This window comes from Pipistrellus kuhlii, unplaced genomic scaffold (assembly GCF_014108245.1).
Source record: "Pipistrellus kuhlii isolate mPipKuh1 unplaced genomic scaffold, mPipKuh1.p scaffold_m20_p_9, whole genome shotgun sequence".
In the NCBI taxonomy this organism is placed as follows: Eukaryota; Metazoa; Chordata; class Mammalia; order Chiroptera; family Vespertilionidae; genus Pipistrellus; species Pipistrellus kuhlii.
In genome coordinates, this window is record NW_023425595.1 from 58,574,599 (window position 1) to 58,594,190 (window position 19,592).

The following is a 19,592-nucleotide window of genomic DNA, read 5'->3' on the forward strand; positions in this document are numbered from 1 at the left end:
TTGTCCAAGATTAACCATCCTCTCTTCCCACCCTTTCTAATCTGCCTGTCCTTATGCCTTCTCCTTCAGTTTCCTCTACCTGCTCCTTCTTATCAGCACTTAAAGCCGCTTAAAATCTTCTATCTCCAACCAAATAAAAATAAAAACCCTCACTTGTACTCTATGATGATCTCCCCTTCATTGCCACATTTCTTACCTCTTTTCAGATAATTCAATACAATTTACTTCCTCCATTCTCTCCATCTTAATGAGAAATACAGTGTTCCTCCACCTTTTTTCCAGGAGCTAAATTTTCAGGGTCTCTGCTGTCAACCCTCGTTTGGATCAGTAAGGGTATACAATAAGCCAGGAATTGATACCAATAGTAAGACAGCATGAAACGGTCAAACACAATGTACTCCAATGAGTCTTATACGTGTTCCTGAAAACTGAAATTTTCATTTCACAGCAGGAGCGAGGGCTGGGGCTGTGGAATACGCCGGGGAGACTCGCCTCCAGCAGCGGAGGACCCGGAAAGTGCTGGGTACACCAGAAATGTCAAGGGAGAGCCATGTAAAAGGTAAGGGAACCCAAGAGGACAGAAACAGGGCTTCCTGGAAAGGAAATGAGCAACGGGAGCCAGCAGATGAGAGATGCCCAAAAGCTGGCGCGCATCCCACAGGGAGAACCCCTTTCAGTCCAGATAGATGACACTTAGGCGGGGAGAGGGTTCGAGTGGGAGGAGGGCCAGGCCTCAGCTCCCAGAGACCGCCACTCCCTCAACTCTAAATGGTCCTAAAAGCCTCAAAACCTAAGTACCTGGCGCAACACCTCGGCCCTGGCGATCCGGGTCTGCTCCTTACGCTCTTCGATACTCCTCGCACTTTCAAATCGACCTCCGGCAGCCGCCATAGTTGTTGACGTCGTAAAGTCAGGAAGCTGTCGCAACGGCTCGGTTTACGGCTGTCGTAATTTAATAAACAAACAGGACTTCCCTACCTGGGAAGAAACGGGCGTGCTTCCCCCGAGGGAGCATGCGCGGGTGTGAGTGGCGCCGGCGCTTCCGCTTCCGGCGGGAACTCCCGCACGGGGTTTCAGGGGGACGGGAAGACTGCAGCGTGGAACTGCCCTCCTTCGCTTATTGGGGTCCCCCTGGCCAGGGTTAATGTCACTGATCACAGACGATAACAACAGCATTCTGGCCTAGTTCCTCTTAAAATCACCGGAGTAAGGTAGAAACTCGCAGAGGTTAAGTCCGTTCATGTCCACAAAAGCGCCCTTCTCGCCGAAGGATTTCCCTGGCCTGAAAGGTAGCTGGCCCGGCACAATTTGAAGATTCGGCATTTTGCTTTGGTGGTTTATCTCCCCCTCCGCAATCACCCCTCCCACCCCCACACTCCCCACCTCCCAACCCCCACCCCCCATATATGAAAAAGACATGTGAACTTTGCATTGCATTCCATAATTTATTGCTGCTTATTTAAACTAAGCCGTTATAAATTTTATACTTTTTCTTCCTCTGATCTCATATTATTTGCTCACACTTATTTATCCAGCATTTGTCATTACAGTGGGCATTACCTATTTACTATTTGTGGTTTTATGTTCCTGTCTCCCAAACTTTTAAGTTGCATTAAGAAGACATTCTGGCCGAGACTGGTTTGGCTCAATGGATAGAGCGTCCGCTTGGGGACTGAAGGGTCCCGGGTTCGATTCCGGTCAAGGGCATGTACCTTGGTTGCGGGCATATCCCCAGTAGGGGGTGTGCAAGAGGCAGCTGATTGATGACTCTCTCTCATCGATGTTTCTAACTCTCTATCTCTCTCCCTTCCTCTCTGTACAAAATCAATAAAATATATATTTTAAAAAATTAAAAATAAATTTAAAAAAAGACATTCTGAAATATTGATCAAGGGCTTTGCGATTATATTTATAATCATAAAGGTAAAGGAAGCTGGAGAATAATTATAAAGTAGATACCTGAAAGATACTACAAATATAAAGATAATCCAGATTAGGTAAACAGACTTTTTTTCCCCCTAGGTTTTGTAAAATTGAATTTGTGTTTACAAAGAAAAATACAAACAAACAAACAAACAAACAAACTTAGGAGTTTCTACTTCACTAATTTATGGCAATCTTAACCTTGAACATGTAATCTTTATTTGCTTGATATATAAAATAGGACGTACTTGTATCTTTATTATAGAAAAGTGAGTTTTAATTTATTGATTAATCTTGGAATATTTAAGCCACTAACTAGATACACTGACTGATTTTTATCATAATTCAAATGATATTAAAAATCTTTTTCAGGTTTTGGGGGGGTTCAGAAAAACGTCTGTTCCCTCTTGTATCAGTTATTATGAGGCCAATAAAAATAAATGGCAATTATAGCACAACAACAAAAGTATATGACAAAAACTTTTAAATCCTACTCAAGGCAAAAAGACTAGAACAAATGAAGACATATACCATGTGCTTGGAGAAAGCTTAACATCATAAAAAATCAACTGCTCATAAATTAATTTTTAAATATAATGCAATACCAGTAAAAATATCAACAAAAAACATTGGGGTCAGGAAGTGGAACTAGACAGGTTGACAAAAATGGGGGGACAGCAAGTTGTTTTGACTAGTTTGCATGTGGCCACACCTGATAGAAATCCATGGTTTAATTAAAGGAAGGGTATTGTAATAAGGAGCCTGCAGATAGATGGTTCAGGTTTGTTGCAGTTGCTGAAGGAATCGGATTGTTTCTTCTTTTCTTCTTTGTAGCATTCACCTGTGACTTAAGTCTTCATAGTCACAAGGAATGCACTGTGTGTTTCCACATTTATTCGTAGCATCTATTAAAAAATCCAACCAAAAAATGGGCAGAGAACCTAAATAGACACTTCCTTTTTTTTTAATCAATCTTTATTGTTCATATTATTACAAAAGTTCCTCATCTAAATAGACACTTCTTCAAAGAGGACATAGAGAAGGCCAAGAGACATATGAAAACATGCTCAAAGTCACTAATGATCCGAGAGATGCAAATCAAAATGACAATAAGGTACCATCTCACACTTGTCAGAATGGCTATCATCAACAAATCAACAAGCAATGAAGTACTGGTGAGGATGTGGAGAAAAAGGAACCCTCGTGCACTCCTGGTGGGAATACAGACTGGTGCAGCCACTATTCACTCATATTCCAATGGTCAGCTGCCTTATGCATGCCCCACTCTGGGGATCGAGCCTGAAACACGGATATGTGCCCAGACTGGGAACTGAACTGTGACTTTCTGGTTCATAGGTCGGCGCTCAGCCACTGAGCCAGGCCATCTGGGCCAGACATTATATTCTTTATGATCTGACTCAATAGGAAGTACATAGTATCGCTGACATGGCATTTTTGCCAAAAACAAAAGACAAAAAATAAAACAATGAATTCAATCCAATGTCTAGATCTAACTAGTTTATCAGAAACATGAAATCTAGAGGTCCATCTAGGTTAAGTAGCATCGTAAGAAAGGGATTGACTGAATCCAGAATTACACTAGACAAATAATACATCCTGGAAATCATAGCAAGATGCATACCTCTTTCATAGGTTACAAGAATATATTCATTCATGTATGGACTGTTTTCCTCACCAAGAATAAATCCTAGTGGAGCAGGTATTTTAGTCTGCTTTTGCTTCAGTGCCTAAAACAGTATCTATCATAAATACGTTTTTGTTGAAGGAATTTCAAAGCATGTGGTGGCTCTGACAGATAATCCTTGGGGTGATTAGAACTGCAGATAGTGGGGCAAAGTGAGGGAAGCTCCTAGGTCAGCGTTAAGGTTTCTGAAAGGGCTTCTCATTCCCAGTCATCCTAAGCTGAATCTTGGAACACCTCTAAGAGTTGGCAGGGCAAGAGATGGGCAGTGTGACTCACTGTGCAGAGGCATAAGAAAACATGGCACATCCAGTGGGAGGTGGGGGAAGACGTGATCCAACTGTCCCTCCATCTAACAAGTTATCTAGGAGTGAATTAGACTGATCCCTTCTTCTGGTGTAGCAACCTTGGAGGTTTGGCATATTTCACAGATCTAAAACAAATAACTACAAAAATTTATATGGAACCCAAAAGACCACGAATAGCTGCAGCAATCTTGAGAAGAAAAAACAAACTTGGAAGGATCACAATACCAGATATCAAGTTATACTACAAAGCCACTGTAATCAAAACATCCTGGTACTGGCACAAAAACAGGCATATAGATCAATGGAAAAGAACAGAGAACCCAAAAATCGACCCAAGCCATTATGCTCAATTGATATTTGACAAAGGAGGCAAGAGCATACAATGGAGTCAAGACAATCTCTTTATTTTTCTTATTTTTTAAATTAAGGTATTATATATGTACATACCTTACCAATCCCCACCCCACCCCCGCTCCCATACATGCCCTCCCCTCCCCAGAGTTTTTTGTCCATTGGTTATGCTTATATGCATGCATACAAGTCCTTCAGTTGATCTGAAATAAGCCAGTCAATGAAAGAAAAACACCACATGATCTCATTCATTTATGGATAATAAGGAACATTATAAACTGATTAAAAGACAAATACAGAGACAGTAAAAGAAAGAAACAGACTGTCAAATTACAGCGGGGAAGGTAGGGAGATATGGGGGAGATAAGAGATCAACCGAAAGACAATCTCTTTAATAAATGGTGTTGGGAAAATTGGACAGATACATGCAAAAAAATGAAGCAAGACTACCAACTTACTTCATATACAAGAATAAACTCAAAATGGATAAAAGACAAATGTAAGATGTTAAACCATAAAAATCCTGAAAGAGATCACAGGCAGCAAAATCTCAGACATTTCTCATAGCAATATGTTTACCAATACATCTCCTAGGGCAGTAGTCGGCAAACTGTGGCTCACAAGCCGTGATTTGCAGCTTGTGAGCTGAGGTTTGCTGTTCTGTTGACTAATGAGTTTGCTAACCACTGATAGACTCTCAATTTTAATAATTACAAGCTGTTGTTCTTTTTGGTTAAGCCCCTATTAAGGCAAGGGAAACTAAGGAGAAAATAAACAAATGGGATTATATCAAAATAAAAAGCTTCTGCACAGCAAAAGAAACCATCAAGAAAATGAAAAGGGAACCCACTGTATGGGAGAACATATTTGGCAATGATATATATGATAAAAGGTTAATATCCTAAATGTATAGGAACTCATACAACTTAACAAAAGGAAAACAAACCATCTAATTAAAAAGGGGCAAAGGACCTAAATAGACACTTCTCCAAAGAGGACATACAGATGTCCAAGAGATATGAAAAAATCCCCAAAGTCACTGATCATAAAAAAGATGCAAATTAAAATTACAATGAGGTATATCTCACCCACGTCAGAATGGCTATAATCAACAAAGTAACAAGTGACAAGTGCTGGAAAGGATGTGGAGAAAAAGGAAACCCTAGTATACTGGTGCTGGGAATGCAAACTGGTGCAGCCACTGTAGAAAACAGTATAGAACAAAAATTAAAAATGGAACTGCCATTTGACCCAGTGGTCACATTTCTGGGAATATGTCCTAAGAAACCTGAAATACCAATCAGAAAGAATGTATTCACTCCTATGTTCATTGCAGCACAATTTACAATAGCTAAGATCTGGAAGCAATCTAAGTGCCCACCAGTAGAAGAATAAATAAAGCTGTGGTACATTTACACCATGGAATCCTATATAGCAGTAAAAACGATAGATCTCTTGCCCTTTGAGACAGCACAGAGGCACTGGTGAGTATCATGCTAAGTGAAATAAGCCAGTCAGAGAAAGACAAGTATCCCATGATCTCACTCATACGTGGAATTTAATGATCAAATTTAAACTGATGAACAAAATAGATCCAGAGACATAGAAGTATGGAACAGACTGATGATTCTCAGAGGAAAGGTGTGGGTGGGTGGATGGGTGGGTGGGAAAAGATCAGCCAAAGACCTTGGTATGTATATATGCATAACCCATGGAAACAAACAATAGGGTGGTGAAGGCCTGGGACTGGCTAGAAGGAGTCCATGGAGGGGTGGGGGGCGGGTGGTAACATATGTAATACTTTCAATAGTAGATTTTTTTTTAAATACCCTCAGGTGAGGCTAAATAAATAAATAAGAGGATATTGGAAGCACTTTATGTACAAAGGAATTAGGTGACCACTGTTTCATGGAGCATCTGGTGGTTCGGGTTGAATCTAGCCCAGTGGATGCTCTCCTTTCACATCCCACTCTATGCAATCTATCTGCATGGCTAGTCCTCTCCTGTTCCCAGTTTTCCCTCCATTGGGGTACAACTGAGGCTGGATTGTAAGGCTGAAACCTGGTCCTGAGTCCCAGCTCAGTTGGAATCTCCCTTACCTGGCAGCTTCTTTCCTGGGGTGAGGCCCTGCTTTTGTTATCTCTCACACTATTTTGAAAGGATCTCCCAAACTATGTGATTCTGATTCCTACCAGATTACTACGAAACCCATGTTGCCCTTGGCCTGAATCCCTTGGATAGTAATACCTGCCCTAACCAGAGCAGACTTGATTATACTTCCTTGATCTCCATAACAGTACTGTTTCTTCACAGAGGTAGCCATATCCGCTGCCCCTGTTAGTTTCTCCCAGCTCTTGCTAGCATTTGGCTTGCACTCCCCATTCAGTAGAAACACTAATATATTGCGTGCTAAAGGGTCAAGATAATTGATCTGCCTGGCCAGAATGGCTCAGTTGGTTGAGCGTTATCCTCTGCCAGTTCGATTCCTGGTCAGGGTACATACCTGGGTTGTGGGTTCAATCCCCAGTTGGGGAATGTACAGAAGGCAACTGATTGGTGTTTTTCTCTCACATCTTTGTTTCTCTCTTTTTCTACCTCTGTTCCATTCTCTGAGCATGTCCTTGGATGAGTATTAAAATAAAATAAATATATTAAAAAATTTTAAAAGCAAAAAGGTAATCATTTGTCCCATCTCATTAAGTTTGAAATGCCACTTTTTTGCCAGTTGAGGCTTTCACTGGTTTGGGAGCTGGGATGGCTAGTTTTTAGTCTCCAAGGAAAGTCTGGAATAACAAACTATGAATTCCTGTTTTCACATGCAGAAAGTTCACTGAGTTTTAAGTAGCAATCAACTCTTAATTATCCATAGTAGTGGAGGGGAGTAATGACACATTTTTATGTAGCATTGTACTAAATCACATATGCTTCAGAGCACAATTATTTTCACAGCAGATTGGCTTTGCTAGTTATGCTGTGCCTGTAATTTTATTAAAATAAGTCTGCTTTCCCTGAGCACTGTTTCTTATAATCATATGAGGAGTCATCACAAAAGACTGTTTGGTGGCAGGAGCCAGTCAGTCTGGGCTTAGATATTTTGACTAGCTGCTTACTATAGAAAAATCCCATGCATCTGTCAAAGAGCCAGTCATTGTGAGCTTAGACATCAGATACAAGATCTTGGTGGGATTAGGATGGAAGTGGGATATAATTTGGAGTAAGGCATTACACATGCAGGTAGTTATGATAACCAAATAGGAGAACAACCTAGACAGAAAGGAAAAAATTCAAGAATTCATTTATTCAGTTACAACATGATGCAATGTTCACATGTTCACATGTTTAGGAGCCATGGTTGTGTATTTCATAGTAAAAATAATGTTATATTAAAATAGTAAAGCTTTAAGAGAGGATGTAGAGTGAGGATAAATATAGGGAGAGGGAGAAGAAAAACTCACATTTACTGAGTGTGCTGTTCATGCCAAGAACTGTTCTTGGCAACTTACATGCCATAGCTCTTTCAGTCCTGGCAACAACCCTATAAAAAAGGTACTATTGTTACTCTCATTTTATAGATGGGCAATACAGAGAGGTTAAGTTATATAAGAGCCCCAGGCAATCTGATTTCAACAATATTATTACTCGTTTTCTTTTCTACTGCCTTTCACAATAGAAAACACTGATGTTACGTGAACTTTAATATAACATCAAAGAAAAAAATTATTGAAATGATTAAGCCCTGTTAATCTTAGATAAAGATGATTTGGGGAATTAAATGGATAGTAGGGGTAGATAGTGGAAAACATAATTATATTTCTACATCTACATCCACTTTAGTACAATATTGATTACTTACAATGACAGGGCAATACATGTTATGTTTTTAAAAGTGTCCCTGCTCAGGGCTGAGGTGAACGACCTCTGAGCAAAAATCAGATGCTAGAAAGTGAACAGTGTTTGGAGCCTAGAAATGGAAAAAGCTAAGAACAAGCACCGGCCACATTCTCGAAGAGGAAAGCACTGAGAAGACTTGGACAAGCCCATCACCAGAGAGATGTGATCTGTTGTTTTGTCAGTTCTTATCACAGAGTAAAAAATATAGACCTCAAAACTCAATATCTGTGCTAGGATTCCCAGGCTGCCACATGGCACAAATCCAGGGGACACCATTTGCATTTTATTCTATGGATTCTACAGAACCCTTTGAGGACTAATGCTACCTCCTCAGAGCCTTAGTACAAAGGAGTGCCTGGAACTATAATATAAGCAAGGACAACTAACAAGTGTTATTTGTTAAAATTTAGTCTCTGAAAAGAAATGTTTTCCATTATACAGGAACCAAAGGGACTAGATCACTGTCTTACTACCTTGGGTACTGAGCTCCTGACCAACTCTGGCCTCCCTAACACAATTCAGTTTTGGGACCTGCAAACCTGAAGCCAAGCCCTACCTGGTTTGGTTCAGTGGATGGAGCGTCAGCCTGTGGACTGGAAGGTCCCGGGTTTAATTCCGGTATGTAACTTGGGGCATGTAACTTGGTTGCAGGCACATCCCCAGTGGGCGGTGTGCAGGAGGCAGCTGATCAATGTTTCCCTCTCATTGATGTTTCTAACTATTTTTCCCCCCATCCTTTCTATAAAAAAATCAATAAAATATATATATATTTTAAAAACCTGAAGCCAAAGCCTGGGCAATGGTCATCACCAGTATACCTTCCACCTTAAGTAGGAGACCCTGAGTGGCCACAAGTCTCCTTATTGTTCTGAAGCTGCAATAACTGTTAAAATTCTCTACATTAGGTTATATTAGTTGAGTGGCATTTATCAGGTGCTAAATATCTCACAAGGTAAACATGTTTGTAATATAAATGGGCAACTTTCTAAAGCTGTCAATGGTGCCATCGAGAGCCATATGCTGGGAGGGTTAGGCTGCAGTGGTTTGAGTGCTACCACTTCTCTATGGCTTCTGCTTATTTCCTCCAATTTTTCCTCATGACTTATCATCTTGAAGGAACACCCAAATGTCTACAGTCTTTTCCTTTCACCTAAGTTATTCTGGGACTATTTCCCACAAACCACAAAAGCCTGTACAATTTAGTGTCTAGAAAAATAGGTAGAATACCTGTAAGGAGAACAATCATATCAGTAGAAAGTCCCATCCTATTTGCTAGTTTAGATCACATTTTCCCTTCAAAGTGCCTCAGCTCACGTGTAGTGGTTATAGGGCACATGCAGAGCTCATGCTCAGCTGAAATCCGATGGCATTCATGAATAAGTGCCCCTGGAAAAGAGCATTTACCAAAGGAGGGAGGATGCGAAAAGTACATCATGGCATGGTGTAGAATATCTTCCTTCAAGATGATGTCATTCCTGGGACCGTGTCTGCCTGCTTTATTGTACATTTTCACTTGAGGTTGAAATTTCCTATACCAGCACTGTCCAACAGTTTTTGCAAAGATGTATATGTTCCATATATGCACTCTCCACAATGGTAGCCAAAGCTATGTGTGGCTGCCAAGCACTTGCAGTGCAACTGGTCCAACTGAGAATCTGAATTTTAAATCTTCCTTTTTTATTTTTTTTATTTTTTTTTTGTTTTGTTAATCCTTACCCAAGGATATTTTTCCATTGATTTTTAGAGAGAGTGGAAAGGAGGGGGAAAGAGAGGGAGAAACACCAATGTGAGAGAGACACATCATTGGTTGCCTTACCAGGGCAGGGAATCGAGCCACAACCGGTAAGTGCACTTGATTGGAATTAAACCCGGAACCCTTCAGTCCAAAAGACGGATGCTCTATCCACTGAGCCAAACTAGCTAGGGCTTATTTCATTCTAATGAATTGAAATGTTAGTAGCACGTGTGGTTACGTAGCTACCATATTGGACAATGCCACTGTGAAAGAAAAAGGACTACACAAAAAAATGATCTGTGGTAGAGAACCACTGGGAAGCTCCCTGCCTGCTTCCGCAGCACTCCCCATTGAAGAATAACGACTGTCACTCGGTGATCAGGACCGGGGGTGACAACAGTTTGCAGTTCTTTCTGTCATTCAGTGAACAGTAGGAGACCAGCAGCTGCCAAACACCTAGGTGTGTTTATGAAAAGCTTGGCTTACACCAAACAGGTCTTCTAAATGTAATTACACTTACAGATTGGGTTTACCAACAGTTAGAAACCATAATACAAAATACTCAGATAAATTACTTTTTTAGCACATGTCAAACAAAGTTTTACTGAACCTATGAATGAGAGAACCAGCGGGGGACAAGGTCACTGCTTGCAGAAGCATGTGAACAACTGAGATTTAGTCTGTCCAGAAAGAAATGCTGCATTAAGATTGCTAAATTAGATACAAAACTGGTTACTTTCCTATGGAGCAATAAAATTCATTTCTCTATCTGACCCAAGAAAGAAGAAGAGATACAGGTGGAAATGAAGAAGGGAGGGTGGCACCTCAAACTGTGGAGTAACTAACACTGCATTTATCTTTCTAGGCACCTAACATCTCTTTCAAATATCTGGACTTCTTTCAGAGAATTTTCATAACCATTCCTTTCTTTTCCTTCCCATTGCTACCCAACCACTTTAGTTTCTTATCATTTCACTGGAGGCCTGATGCACAAAATTCATGCATGGGGATGGCCCTCAGCACAGCCTGCACCCTCTCCAATCAGGGACCCCTTGGACATCTCTCTCACAATCCGGGACTGTTGGCTCCTAACTACTCACCTGCCTGGCTACCTGATTGCCCCTAACTTCCCCCCTCCCCTTTGCTGGCCTTGTCACCCCCAACTGCCTTCCCCACTGGCCTAGTCGCCCTCAACTGCCCCCCCCCCCGCCCCTTGCTGGTCTGGTTGCCCCATGCAGCCTTCTGTTCAGTCATTTGGTCATCCCTCACTAACCCCCCTGCCGGCCTAGTAGCCCCATACAGCCTGCTGTTCAGTCTTTACAGTTACTGTGATGACGTCCTGGACAATTTGCATGTTCCTCTATTATTAGTATAGATCGTCAAAGGCAGTTAAGCAAACAAGTTTTCTGAGCTGTTTAAGATTCAGGAATGCTTCTGAAATCACTTTTTATCTCTACTGTGATAAATTGTTCATTGAATACTACAAAGACAATGGATGGATCTCAGAATCATGAATACCCTGCCCTTTCAAGAAAAGCTTAGTAAGTTTTTATAATTAAAAAAATCAACTAATGCTCTTAAAATTCACCTTTAATTTTAAAATTTATCATTGTTTTCTGAAGTATAGTTATCTGAAGCATTTGAAACAATTAAAAGGTGCCAAACATTTTTAATCTGTTAGAAGGAAGGGACACAGAAAGGGGGTGGGGGAGGATACCAGTAAGCTTCCAATTTCTGAGTACTAAAAAAATTATCTTCTTTTTAAGTTAGGTGGTTACAGATCAATAAAGAGAAAAATGTGAAGCATGCATGGGAAGGAGCAAATAATCTGGTATGAATGGTGTCCTGGGTGGGAGGTGGGAGCAGAGAGATTTGAGAAGAGAGAACTGGCAGACAACAGTTTGAAAGAGTCACACTTCTATGAAAAGGAGTTTGGATTTCATTGCTGAAAGTCACTGATGAAATTTAGTTAAGGAGACCAATTTGCAAGTTTCATGAAACTCATTTCGGTAGCAGTGCAGAAAATCAGAGGGAATGTGTGGGTGGGAAGAGATGAACTAAATAACTGGTATGAATGGATACATAACCCTGAACACAGACACTAAGGTGGTGAAAGTCTGGGGCAGCGGGTGAGGGTGGGCTAGAAGGGGTCAATGGGGGTAGAAGGGGGATATATGTAATATTTTGAACAATAAAGATTTCAAAGAAAAAAAGAAAATCAGAGGTGAAGCTTAAGACAGGGGTGAAGAAATCAATGCTTGAAACGTTTAGAAGCAGTAATCAGCAGGACTTGACCTCAAATGCAGAAATGATTGTGCACTGCATGAAGCAGATCATTCACTGTGATAAATTCTGAGGTGCAGGCTGTATGTGGAATGGAATTCAGGCCAGGGGATAATTATAAGATCTGGAGAAGCCGGGAAGATTTTTGAATATCTAGTTGTGAAGTCGTGCCTTCCATGAGTCCTTGAGAGGTTGCTGCTTGCTACGTAAACCACAGTTTCAGTGTGAAAGTGTTAGACTGAACCTCCCTAAACCCCCCCCTCGTCAACCTACCCTGCCCCAGTTCCAAGAACCTAACGCCCTAACCGCAGAATGCTCTTGGTCCTGGGTTGCAAAACAACCTATCTGCTTGGCTAATCTTGCGGGTTTGAGCAAATGATAGCTACAGGATATAACCATTACATAACCTAGAATAGAATGGAAAATTCTTAACCACCTGCGTGTGGTTTTTGCCTTTAAAAGCTGTACCCTTCCCCTTGTTCGGGGCTCCAGCTAGCACTCACCCTTGGTGACTGCAGGCTGTGAGACCGAGCGCTCGAATAAAGCCTCTTGCGTTTGCATCAATTTGGTCTCCTGGTTCTCTCTCGGGGTCGCCACCGGTCAGGACCAGAGACCAGGGGGGTCTTTGGCCCAACATTTGGGGGCTCGTCCGGGATCTGTGGCGGCCACAGAGACGACCAAGACCATCTTGGAGGTGAGTTTTTGTGTCGGCCGACTGTCTGTCTTTGTGTTATGTCCCTGTGTGCGGCGACTGGTTTTGGTTTTTATTCTGGTTCCAACGGGACTGTCTCTGTCGTGAGAGAGGACAGTCTTTGGGTCAGACAGGGGGTCTGGCTCTCAAAAACCGTTGTCCCCGGGAGACGTCCCGGGGTCGGGGAAATTGATCTCTAGCTGAGATCATTTCCATCTGTTCTGGTCAGGTTTTATATGACTCCGTCGCCTGTCACATTGTAGTTGGACCGAGGATTGCCGCGGCCCGGTTTTATAGTTGTCTGTGGTTTCATTTCTGTCATTATTTGTTTTGGTTTTTTGTTCAGTGACATGGGTCAGGGGAAGTCGACTCCGCTGAGTGCGACTCTTAATCATTGGAAAGAGGTCCGAGGACGAGGTTTCGATCTTTCGGTAAATGTGAAAAAGGGTCCCTGGCAGACTTTCTGTTCAGCCGAGTGGCCCACTTTTGGTGTTGGTTGGCCGGTCGATGGTTCTTTTGATTTAAATTTGATTTCCCAGGTTCTCTCCCGAGTTTTCGAGTCCCGGACTGGTCACCCCGATCAACAACCTTATATTCTTGTCTGGCAGGACCTGGTCCAGCGACCTCCTTCGTGGGTCCGGCCCTTCCTCCCGCCATCTAACCAGTCTCAGGTTCTTGTTTCACAGGTTCGTGGAGTCCCGCAGAAGGCGCCCCTGCGCGACTCCCAAACTGACCTTCTCCTTCTCGACCCGCCTCCTCCCTATCCTCCTTCTCTGCCCCCAGTTCCCTCCACTCCCCCGGCCCCTCCACCTGTCCAGGCTGCCCAAGGTGGTCCCTCGCAGCACACGCGTAGTCGAAGGACCCAGCCTCCTTGTTCGCCCGATTCTACGGTCACCTGTCCCCTCCGCCCTCTCGGCCCGCCGCCGCCGCCTCTCGACGACGGCACCCCGGTTCTCCCTCCCTTCAGTATTGGCCCTTCTCCTCCTCTGATCTGTATAACTGGAAAACTAACCACCCTCCGTTCTCTGAGGACCCGTCTAAACTCACCGCTCTGGTTGAGTCCCTCATGTTTTCTCATCAACCCACTTGGGATGATTGTCAGCAACTTCTCCAGACCCTCTTTACTACAGAGGAAAGAGAGAGAATTCTCCTAGAAGCTAGGAAGAATGTTCGGGGCCCGGATGGGCGCCCGACACAGCTCCCCCATCTCATAGATTCTGCCTTTCCCTTAGCCCGCCCTGATTGGGATTTTAACACTGCAGAAGGCAGGGAGCGACTGATAGTCTACCGCCAGACTCTAATGGCAGGTCTCCGAGGGGCTGCCCGTCGCCCCACTAATTTGGCCAAGGTGAGGGAAGTTATACAGGGAGCCACGGAACCTCCGGCAGTGTTCCTAGAAAGGTTAATGGAAGCCTATCGCCGATACACCCCTTTTGACCCCACGTCTGAGGGTCATAGTACATCGGTGGCAATGGCTTTCATTGGTCAGTCAGCCCCGGATATCAGGAGGAAATTACAGAGGATGGACGGGTTACAGGATTTAGCTCTCAAGGACCTCGTTAAAGAGGCCGAGAAAGTTTATCATAAAAGAAAGACAGAAGAGGAAAAGGAGCAGAGGCAGGAAAAGGAAAGACAGGAGCAAGAGAAACAGAGAGAGAAGCGGGAAGAGAAGCGACTGACTCGTATCCTGGCCGCAGCGGTAGGAGAGAAATCAGATCAGAAAAAGAAACAGGAAGGACAGAAAGGGAAACGCCAGGGCGGCAATCGACCTCCGTTAGACTGAGACCAATGTGCCTACTGCAAAGAAAAAAGACACTGGAAGAAAAAATGCCCCCAGATGCCCAAGAAAGATCCGGTTCTGGCCCTCCATGAGGACAGCGACTAGGGGGGTCAGGGCTCGATTCCCCTCCCCGAGCCCCGGGTAATTCTCAATGTAGAGGGAAGACCGGTCAATTTCCTGATTGACACCGGGGCTCAGTTTTCAGTCCTCAAGCGGCCTCTAGGAAAACTATCTGGCCAAGCCTCCCTGGTCCAAGGGGCGACCGGACATAAGAAATACCCTTGAACCACTACCCGGAGCATTGACCTAGGCCGGGGAGAAGTGACTCACTCATTCCTTGTCATACCTGAGTGCCCCGCTCCCCTCCTGGGAAGAGACCTCTTGACCAAGCTGGGGGCCCAGATTACCTTCACCCCGGCAGGACCTACTACCAAATGGGGACCCCCGATGGCCCTCACTCTCCACCTAGAGGATGAACACCAGCTCTTTCAGCCAACCGATGGGCAACGGAAGGCAGGTGCTGCGGTTGTAAGCCTTCAAGATACGGTATAGACAAGTAGCCTCCCCGAAGGGACCTCGGCCCAAAAAGCAGAACTAATCGCCCTCACTAAAACCCTACAGTTAGCAGAGGGGAGGGCAGTCAATATCTACACTGACAGTGGATATACTTTTGCCACCGCACATGTACATGGTGCCATCTACCGACAGCGAGGCCTGTTAACTTCGGCAGGAAAAGAAATCAAAAACAAATCGGAGATCCTACAATTGTTAGACGCTGTCTTAGCACCTAAACGCCTAGCCATTATACACTGCCCCGGGCACCAGAAAGGAGAATCTGAGGTTGCAGAAGGGAACAAACGAGCCGACGCAGCAGCCCGAGGAGCAGCCCTCGGACCTTGCCTGCTCACCCTGACGGTGTGGCCCCTGAAGCCTCCCCAGCCGACTTTTCTACACTACTCCCAAGAAGAGGAAGAAAAATTTTCCAGCCAGCCTGATCTGTTCCTAAAGAAGCAAGGCATCTGGACTACCCGGACGGAAGGTAAGCCGGTTGTCCCCCGGGAGGCGGCGGCCGAGTACCTTGCCCAACTTCACAGAATCACCCACCTTGGAGAAAAAAACCTCAAAAAAATCTGTGGCAGTACTGGATACCACTTCCAAGGACTGACCAAGGCCCTAGAGAAAGTCATCCGAAGCTGCCGGGCTTATCAGTTGGTCAACGCAAAAACTTCTGCCATCCCTGAAGGGAAACGGGAAAGAGAAGATAAGCCAGGAGTTTACTGGGAAGTTGACTTCACTGAGGTAAAACCTGCCAGGTATGGATATAAATACCTACTAGTATTTATAGATACCTTTTCAGGATGGGTTGAGGCCTTTCCCACAAAACATAAGACTGCTATGGCGGTAGCCAAGAAAATCCTGGAGGAGATTTTCCCTCGATTCGGACTGCCCAAGGTAATCGGGTCTGATAACGGACCGGCTTTTGTTGCCCAGGTAAGTCAGGGATTGGCCAGGATACTGGGGATTAATTGGAAATTACATTGTGCCTACCATCCCCAAAGTTCAAGACAGGTAGAAAGAATGAATAGAACCCTAAAAGAAACCATAACTAAATTATCCATAGAGACTGGCTTAACAGACTGGACAGTCCTCCTCCCCTATGCCCTTTTTAGAGTAAGGAATACTCCGAATTCTGTTGGGTTGACCCCCTTTGAACTCCTCTTCGGAGCGCCTCCACCCCTGGCCATAGATCCCTGGGATAGTCACCCTTCTATCTCTACCCCCCAATCTCTCCTGGCCAGGCTGAAAGCCATCGAGTCCTTACAGAAGGAAGTATGGACTCCCCTGGCAGAGGCCTATAAGCCGGGGGACCTTCGTGTTCCACACCAGTTTCAGGTCGGGGACCTGGTCTACGTCCGGCGCCACCGCACCGCCAGCCTGGAGCCCAGGTGGAAGGGTCCTTATGTCGTCCTCCTGACCACACCCACAGCTGTCCGGGTTGATGGAGTCCCAGCCTGGGTCCATGCCGCGCACGTCAAGAAAGCACCTGAACAGGATCCGGATGGCTGGGTCGCGGAGAAGACCGACAACCCCCTCCGACTCAGGATCTACAGGCGCCCCGACTCTACTCACCCGACCCCTTGACGGCGCCCTGACCTTCAGCCCCGCTCTGGTCGGACTTCTTATTCTCCTATCCTCGCTTCTGGGCCCCTTGGTAATCTTGATTCTCTTACTTACCATTGGGCCGTGCATCCTAAACCGCCTGGTCTCTTTCGTCAGAGACAGGATTCAGTCAGTCCACATGCTAGTGCTTCAGCAACAATACCAACCCCTAGACACCGAGACCACCCTTTGAGTCCGATGATTCGGACTCTCCAAAACAAAAGGGGGGAATGTTAGACTGAACCTCCCTAAACCCCCCCCTCGTCAACCTACCCTGCCCCAGTTCCAAGAACCTAACGCCCTAACCGCAGAATGCTCTTGGTCCTGGGTTGCAAAACAACCTATCTGCTTGGCTAATCTTGCGGGTTTGAGCAAATGATAGCTACAGGATATAACCGTTACATAACCTAGAATAGAATGGAAAATTTTTAACCACCTGCGTGTGGTTTTTGCCTTTAAAAGCTGTACCCTTCCCCTTGTTCGGGGCTCCAGCTAGCACTCACCCTTGGTGACTGCAGGCTGTGAGACCGAGCGCTCGAATAAAGCCTCTTGCGTTTGCATCAATTTGGTCTCCTGGCTCTCTCTCGGGGTCGCCACCGGTCAGGACCAGAGACCAGGGGGGTCTTTGGCCCAACAAAAGAACTGAGCTTTTCACTCAAGCACAGATCAAGACTTCAAAATCTGGCTTGCTCCTGGTTATTTAAAGAGCTAAGTAATTAAATATTTTAAGCTTCTCAAATAATACAGTATTTAGCTAATCTATGAAAAAGTAAAACGAGTTGGAAATGTATGTTGGTAGTTAATCCAGCTACAAGTCAGGTATACCAGGGGATGAGTTATTTGCCCAAGGAGTTAAACCACACCTAACCCAGTAGTGGCTGTGGGGAATCTGAGTGCAGTGAGGAAGACCATGGACGATCTGCTCCAGGTTTTAAGAACTGGCTTAGATACAGAGACTTTGTGTTCGGCTTTGTGAATAGGAGTTAATTAATCTAGAGGCATCCCAAGGCTGCAGAAATATGACAAGCTGACTTTCCGGAGAACTAACGAGATGTCTAGTGCAAATATGGGAGTGGGGTGGGGGTGGGGGCACTGGGGGAATATGGACACATAGGTAGTAATACCTTAATCAATAAGAAAAAACTGGGGGAAAAAATAAAAGAGGATCCATGAAATTACTACCTGCAGCAGTGTAGCAACACTCCCCTTTTTGAAAGAATGATGAAACCATAGCTTTACAAATGAATGAAAAGCAGCCTACAGAGAAAATCCTATATAATAAGAGCCTAACATGCTAAGGACTACCAGAGGTGTTTATGGCACATCTTCCTTTTTAAGCAGCGCGAATGCTCTGGCACCACCATGCCCATGGTTATGTCTTCCTATGTACAGCACTGAGCTATGCATTAAAATATATTTTAAGTACTTAAATTATTTTCATTTTTATTACATAAAAATAATTTAAGTGCTTAAAATATATTTTAATGCATAGTTAAGTGATGTTTACACCAAATAAAAAACAGCTAATGTATCTTGAGTGCTTACCTAATAATTCAGTAGGTAACTAGTGGCCAAGCACTAAACAGATGTTATTCAACAAATGTGTTACTACTTGAGGCCCAGTGCACGAAATTTGTGCACTTGGGGGAGAGGGGATCCCTCAGCCCGGCCTGCACCCTCTCGCAGTATGGGAGCCCTTGGGGGATGTCTGACTGCTGCAGAGGGAGAATTTCCCGTCATAGCCACTGAGTTCACCAGCTGTGAGCCCAGCTTCTGGTTGACCAGCACTCCCCCTGTGGGAGGGCACTGACCACCAGGAGGTTGCTCCTGCATTGAGTGTCTGCCCTCTGGTGATCAGTGCACATCATAGCCCTAGCTTGCAGGCTCCATCCCCAGTAAGGGGTCTGCAGGAGGCAGCCAATCAATGATTCTCTCTCATCATGGATGTCTCTCTCTCCCCTCTCCCTTCCTCTCTGAAATCAATAAAAACTCTATATAATAAAAGGCTAATGTTTTTTGTTGTCTGCCCAAAGCTCCCCTTCCAGTACTTACAACAGTGACTGCTGCACGGTAGAAGCTCAGCAAGTATTTGTTGGGTGAAGCTCCTACAAATGCATGGGTATCATCCGAGTGACTAAATTTACTGAGCACCTACTATGTGTCAAGCCCTATGCTAGTCAGGAGTGATGGCAGAGTAGTTATTGTCCATGACTGTATGGAGCTAAAAAAAATCACAAATAAAATTTCAGATAACTTTCTACAAAACAGAAATTTTCTTTATTAAAGTGTATGATTTCTTCTATATAATTATGCATAATTTAATTCATTTAGTAACACTTTATAACAAAAGTTTATCTTTAAAATGCTATACACTTATCCCAGCATCCCAAATACTTCACAAACTACAATTACTTTATAAAAAAAAAACCATCCCTGTTCCTCCCTATAGAAGTCTACATATTTATTTATTTATTTATTTATTTTTTATTAAATTATTATTTTTGTACATATACCATTTATGGATAAAACAAGGTCAGCAATAGCAGTAGACTAAATGTTTCCTAATTAATCCCTACTTTAAAATTTCTCTCAGGTGCACTCCTTTGGTACTTGACCACAAGTTTTCTCTTTAATTAAAAGACTGCTGCCCTAGCTGGTTTGGCTCAGTGGAGAGGGCGTCAGCCTGCGGACCAAAGGGTCAAGGACCCGTACCCTGACTGCAGGCTCCTCCCCAGCTGGGCCCTGGTCGGGGCACGTGCAGGAGGCAA

The 19,592-nt window shown here is 44.1% G+C and overlaps 1 protein-coding gene across 2 annotated transcripts in view; it reads right to left on the bottom strand.

Annotated features, from left to right (window-relative positions):
* Positions 1-954, bottom strand: part of CWF19L2 (CWF19 like cell cycle control factor 2) — a 64,469-nt gene extending 63,515 nt beyond the window's left edge. For both annotated transcript variants that reach the window (XM_036427056.2, XM_036427055.2), the window contains exon 1: positions 799-954. In XM_036427056.2, the coding sequence (XP_036282949.1) occupies positions 799-891 (93 nt within the window). In that variant the 5' untranslated portion in view covers positions 892-954. The remainder of the gene's footprint in view (positions 1-798) is intronic.
* Positions 955-19,592: the final 18,638 nt, after the last annotated feature.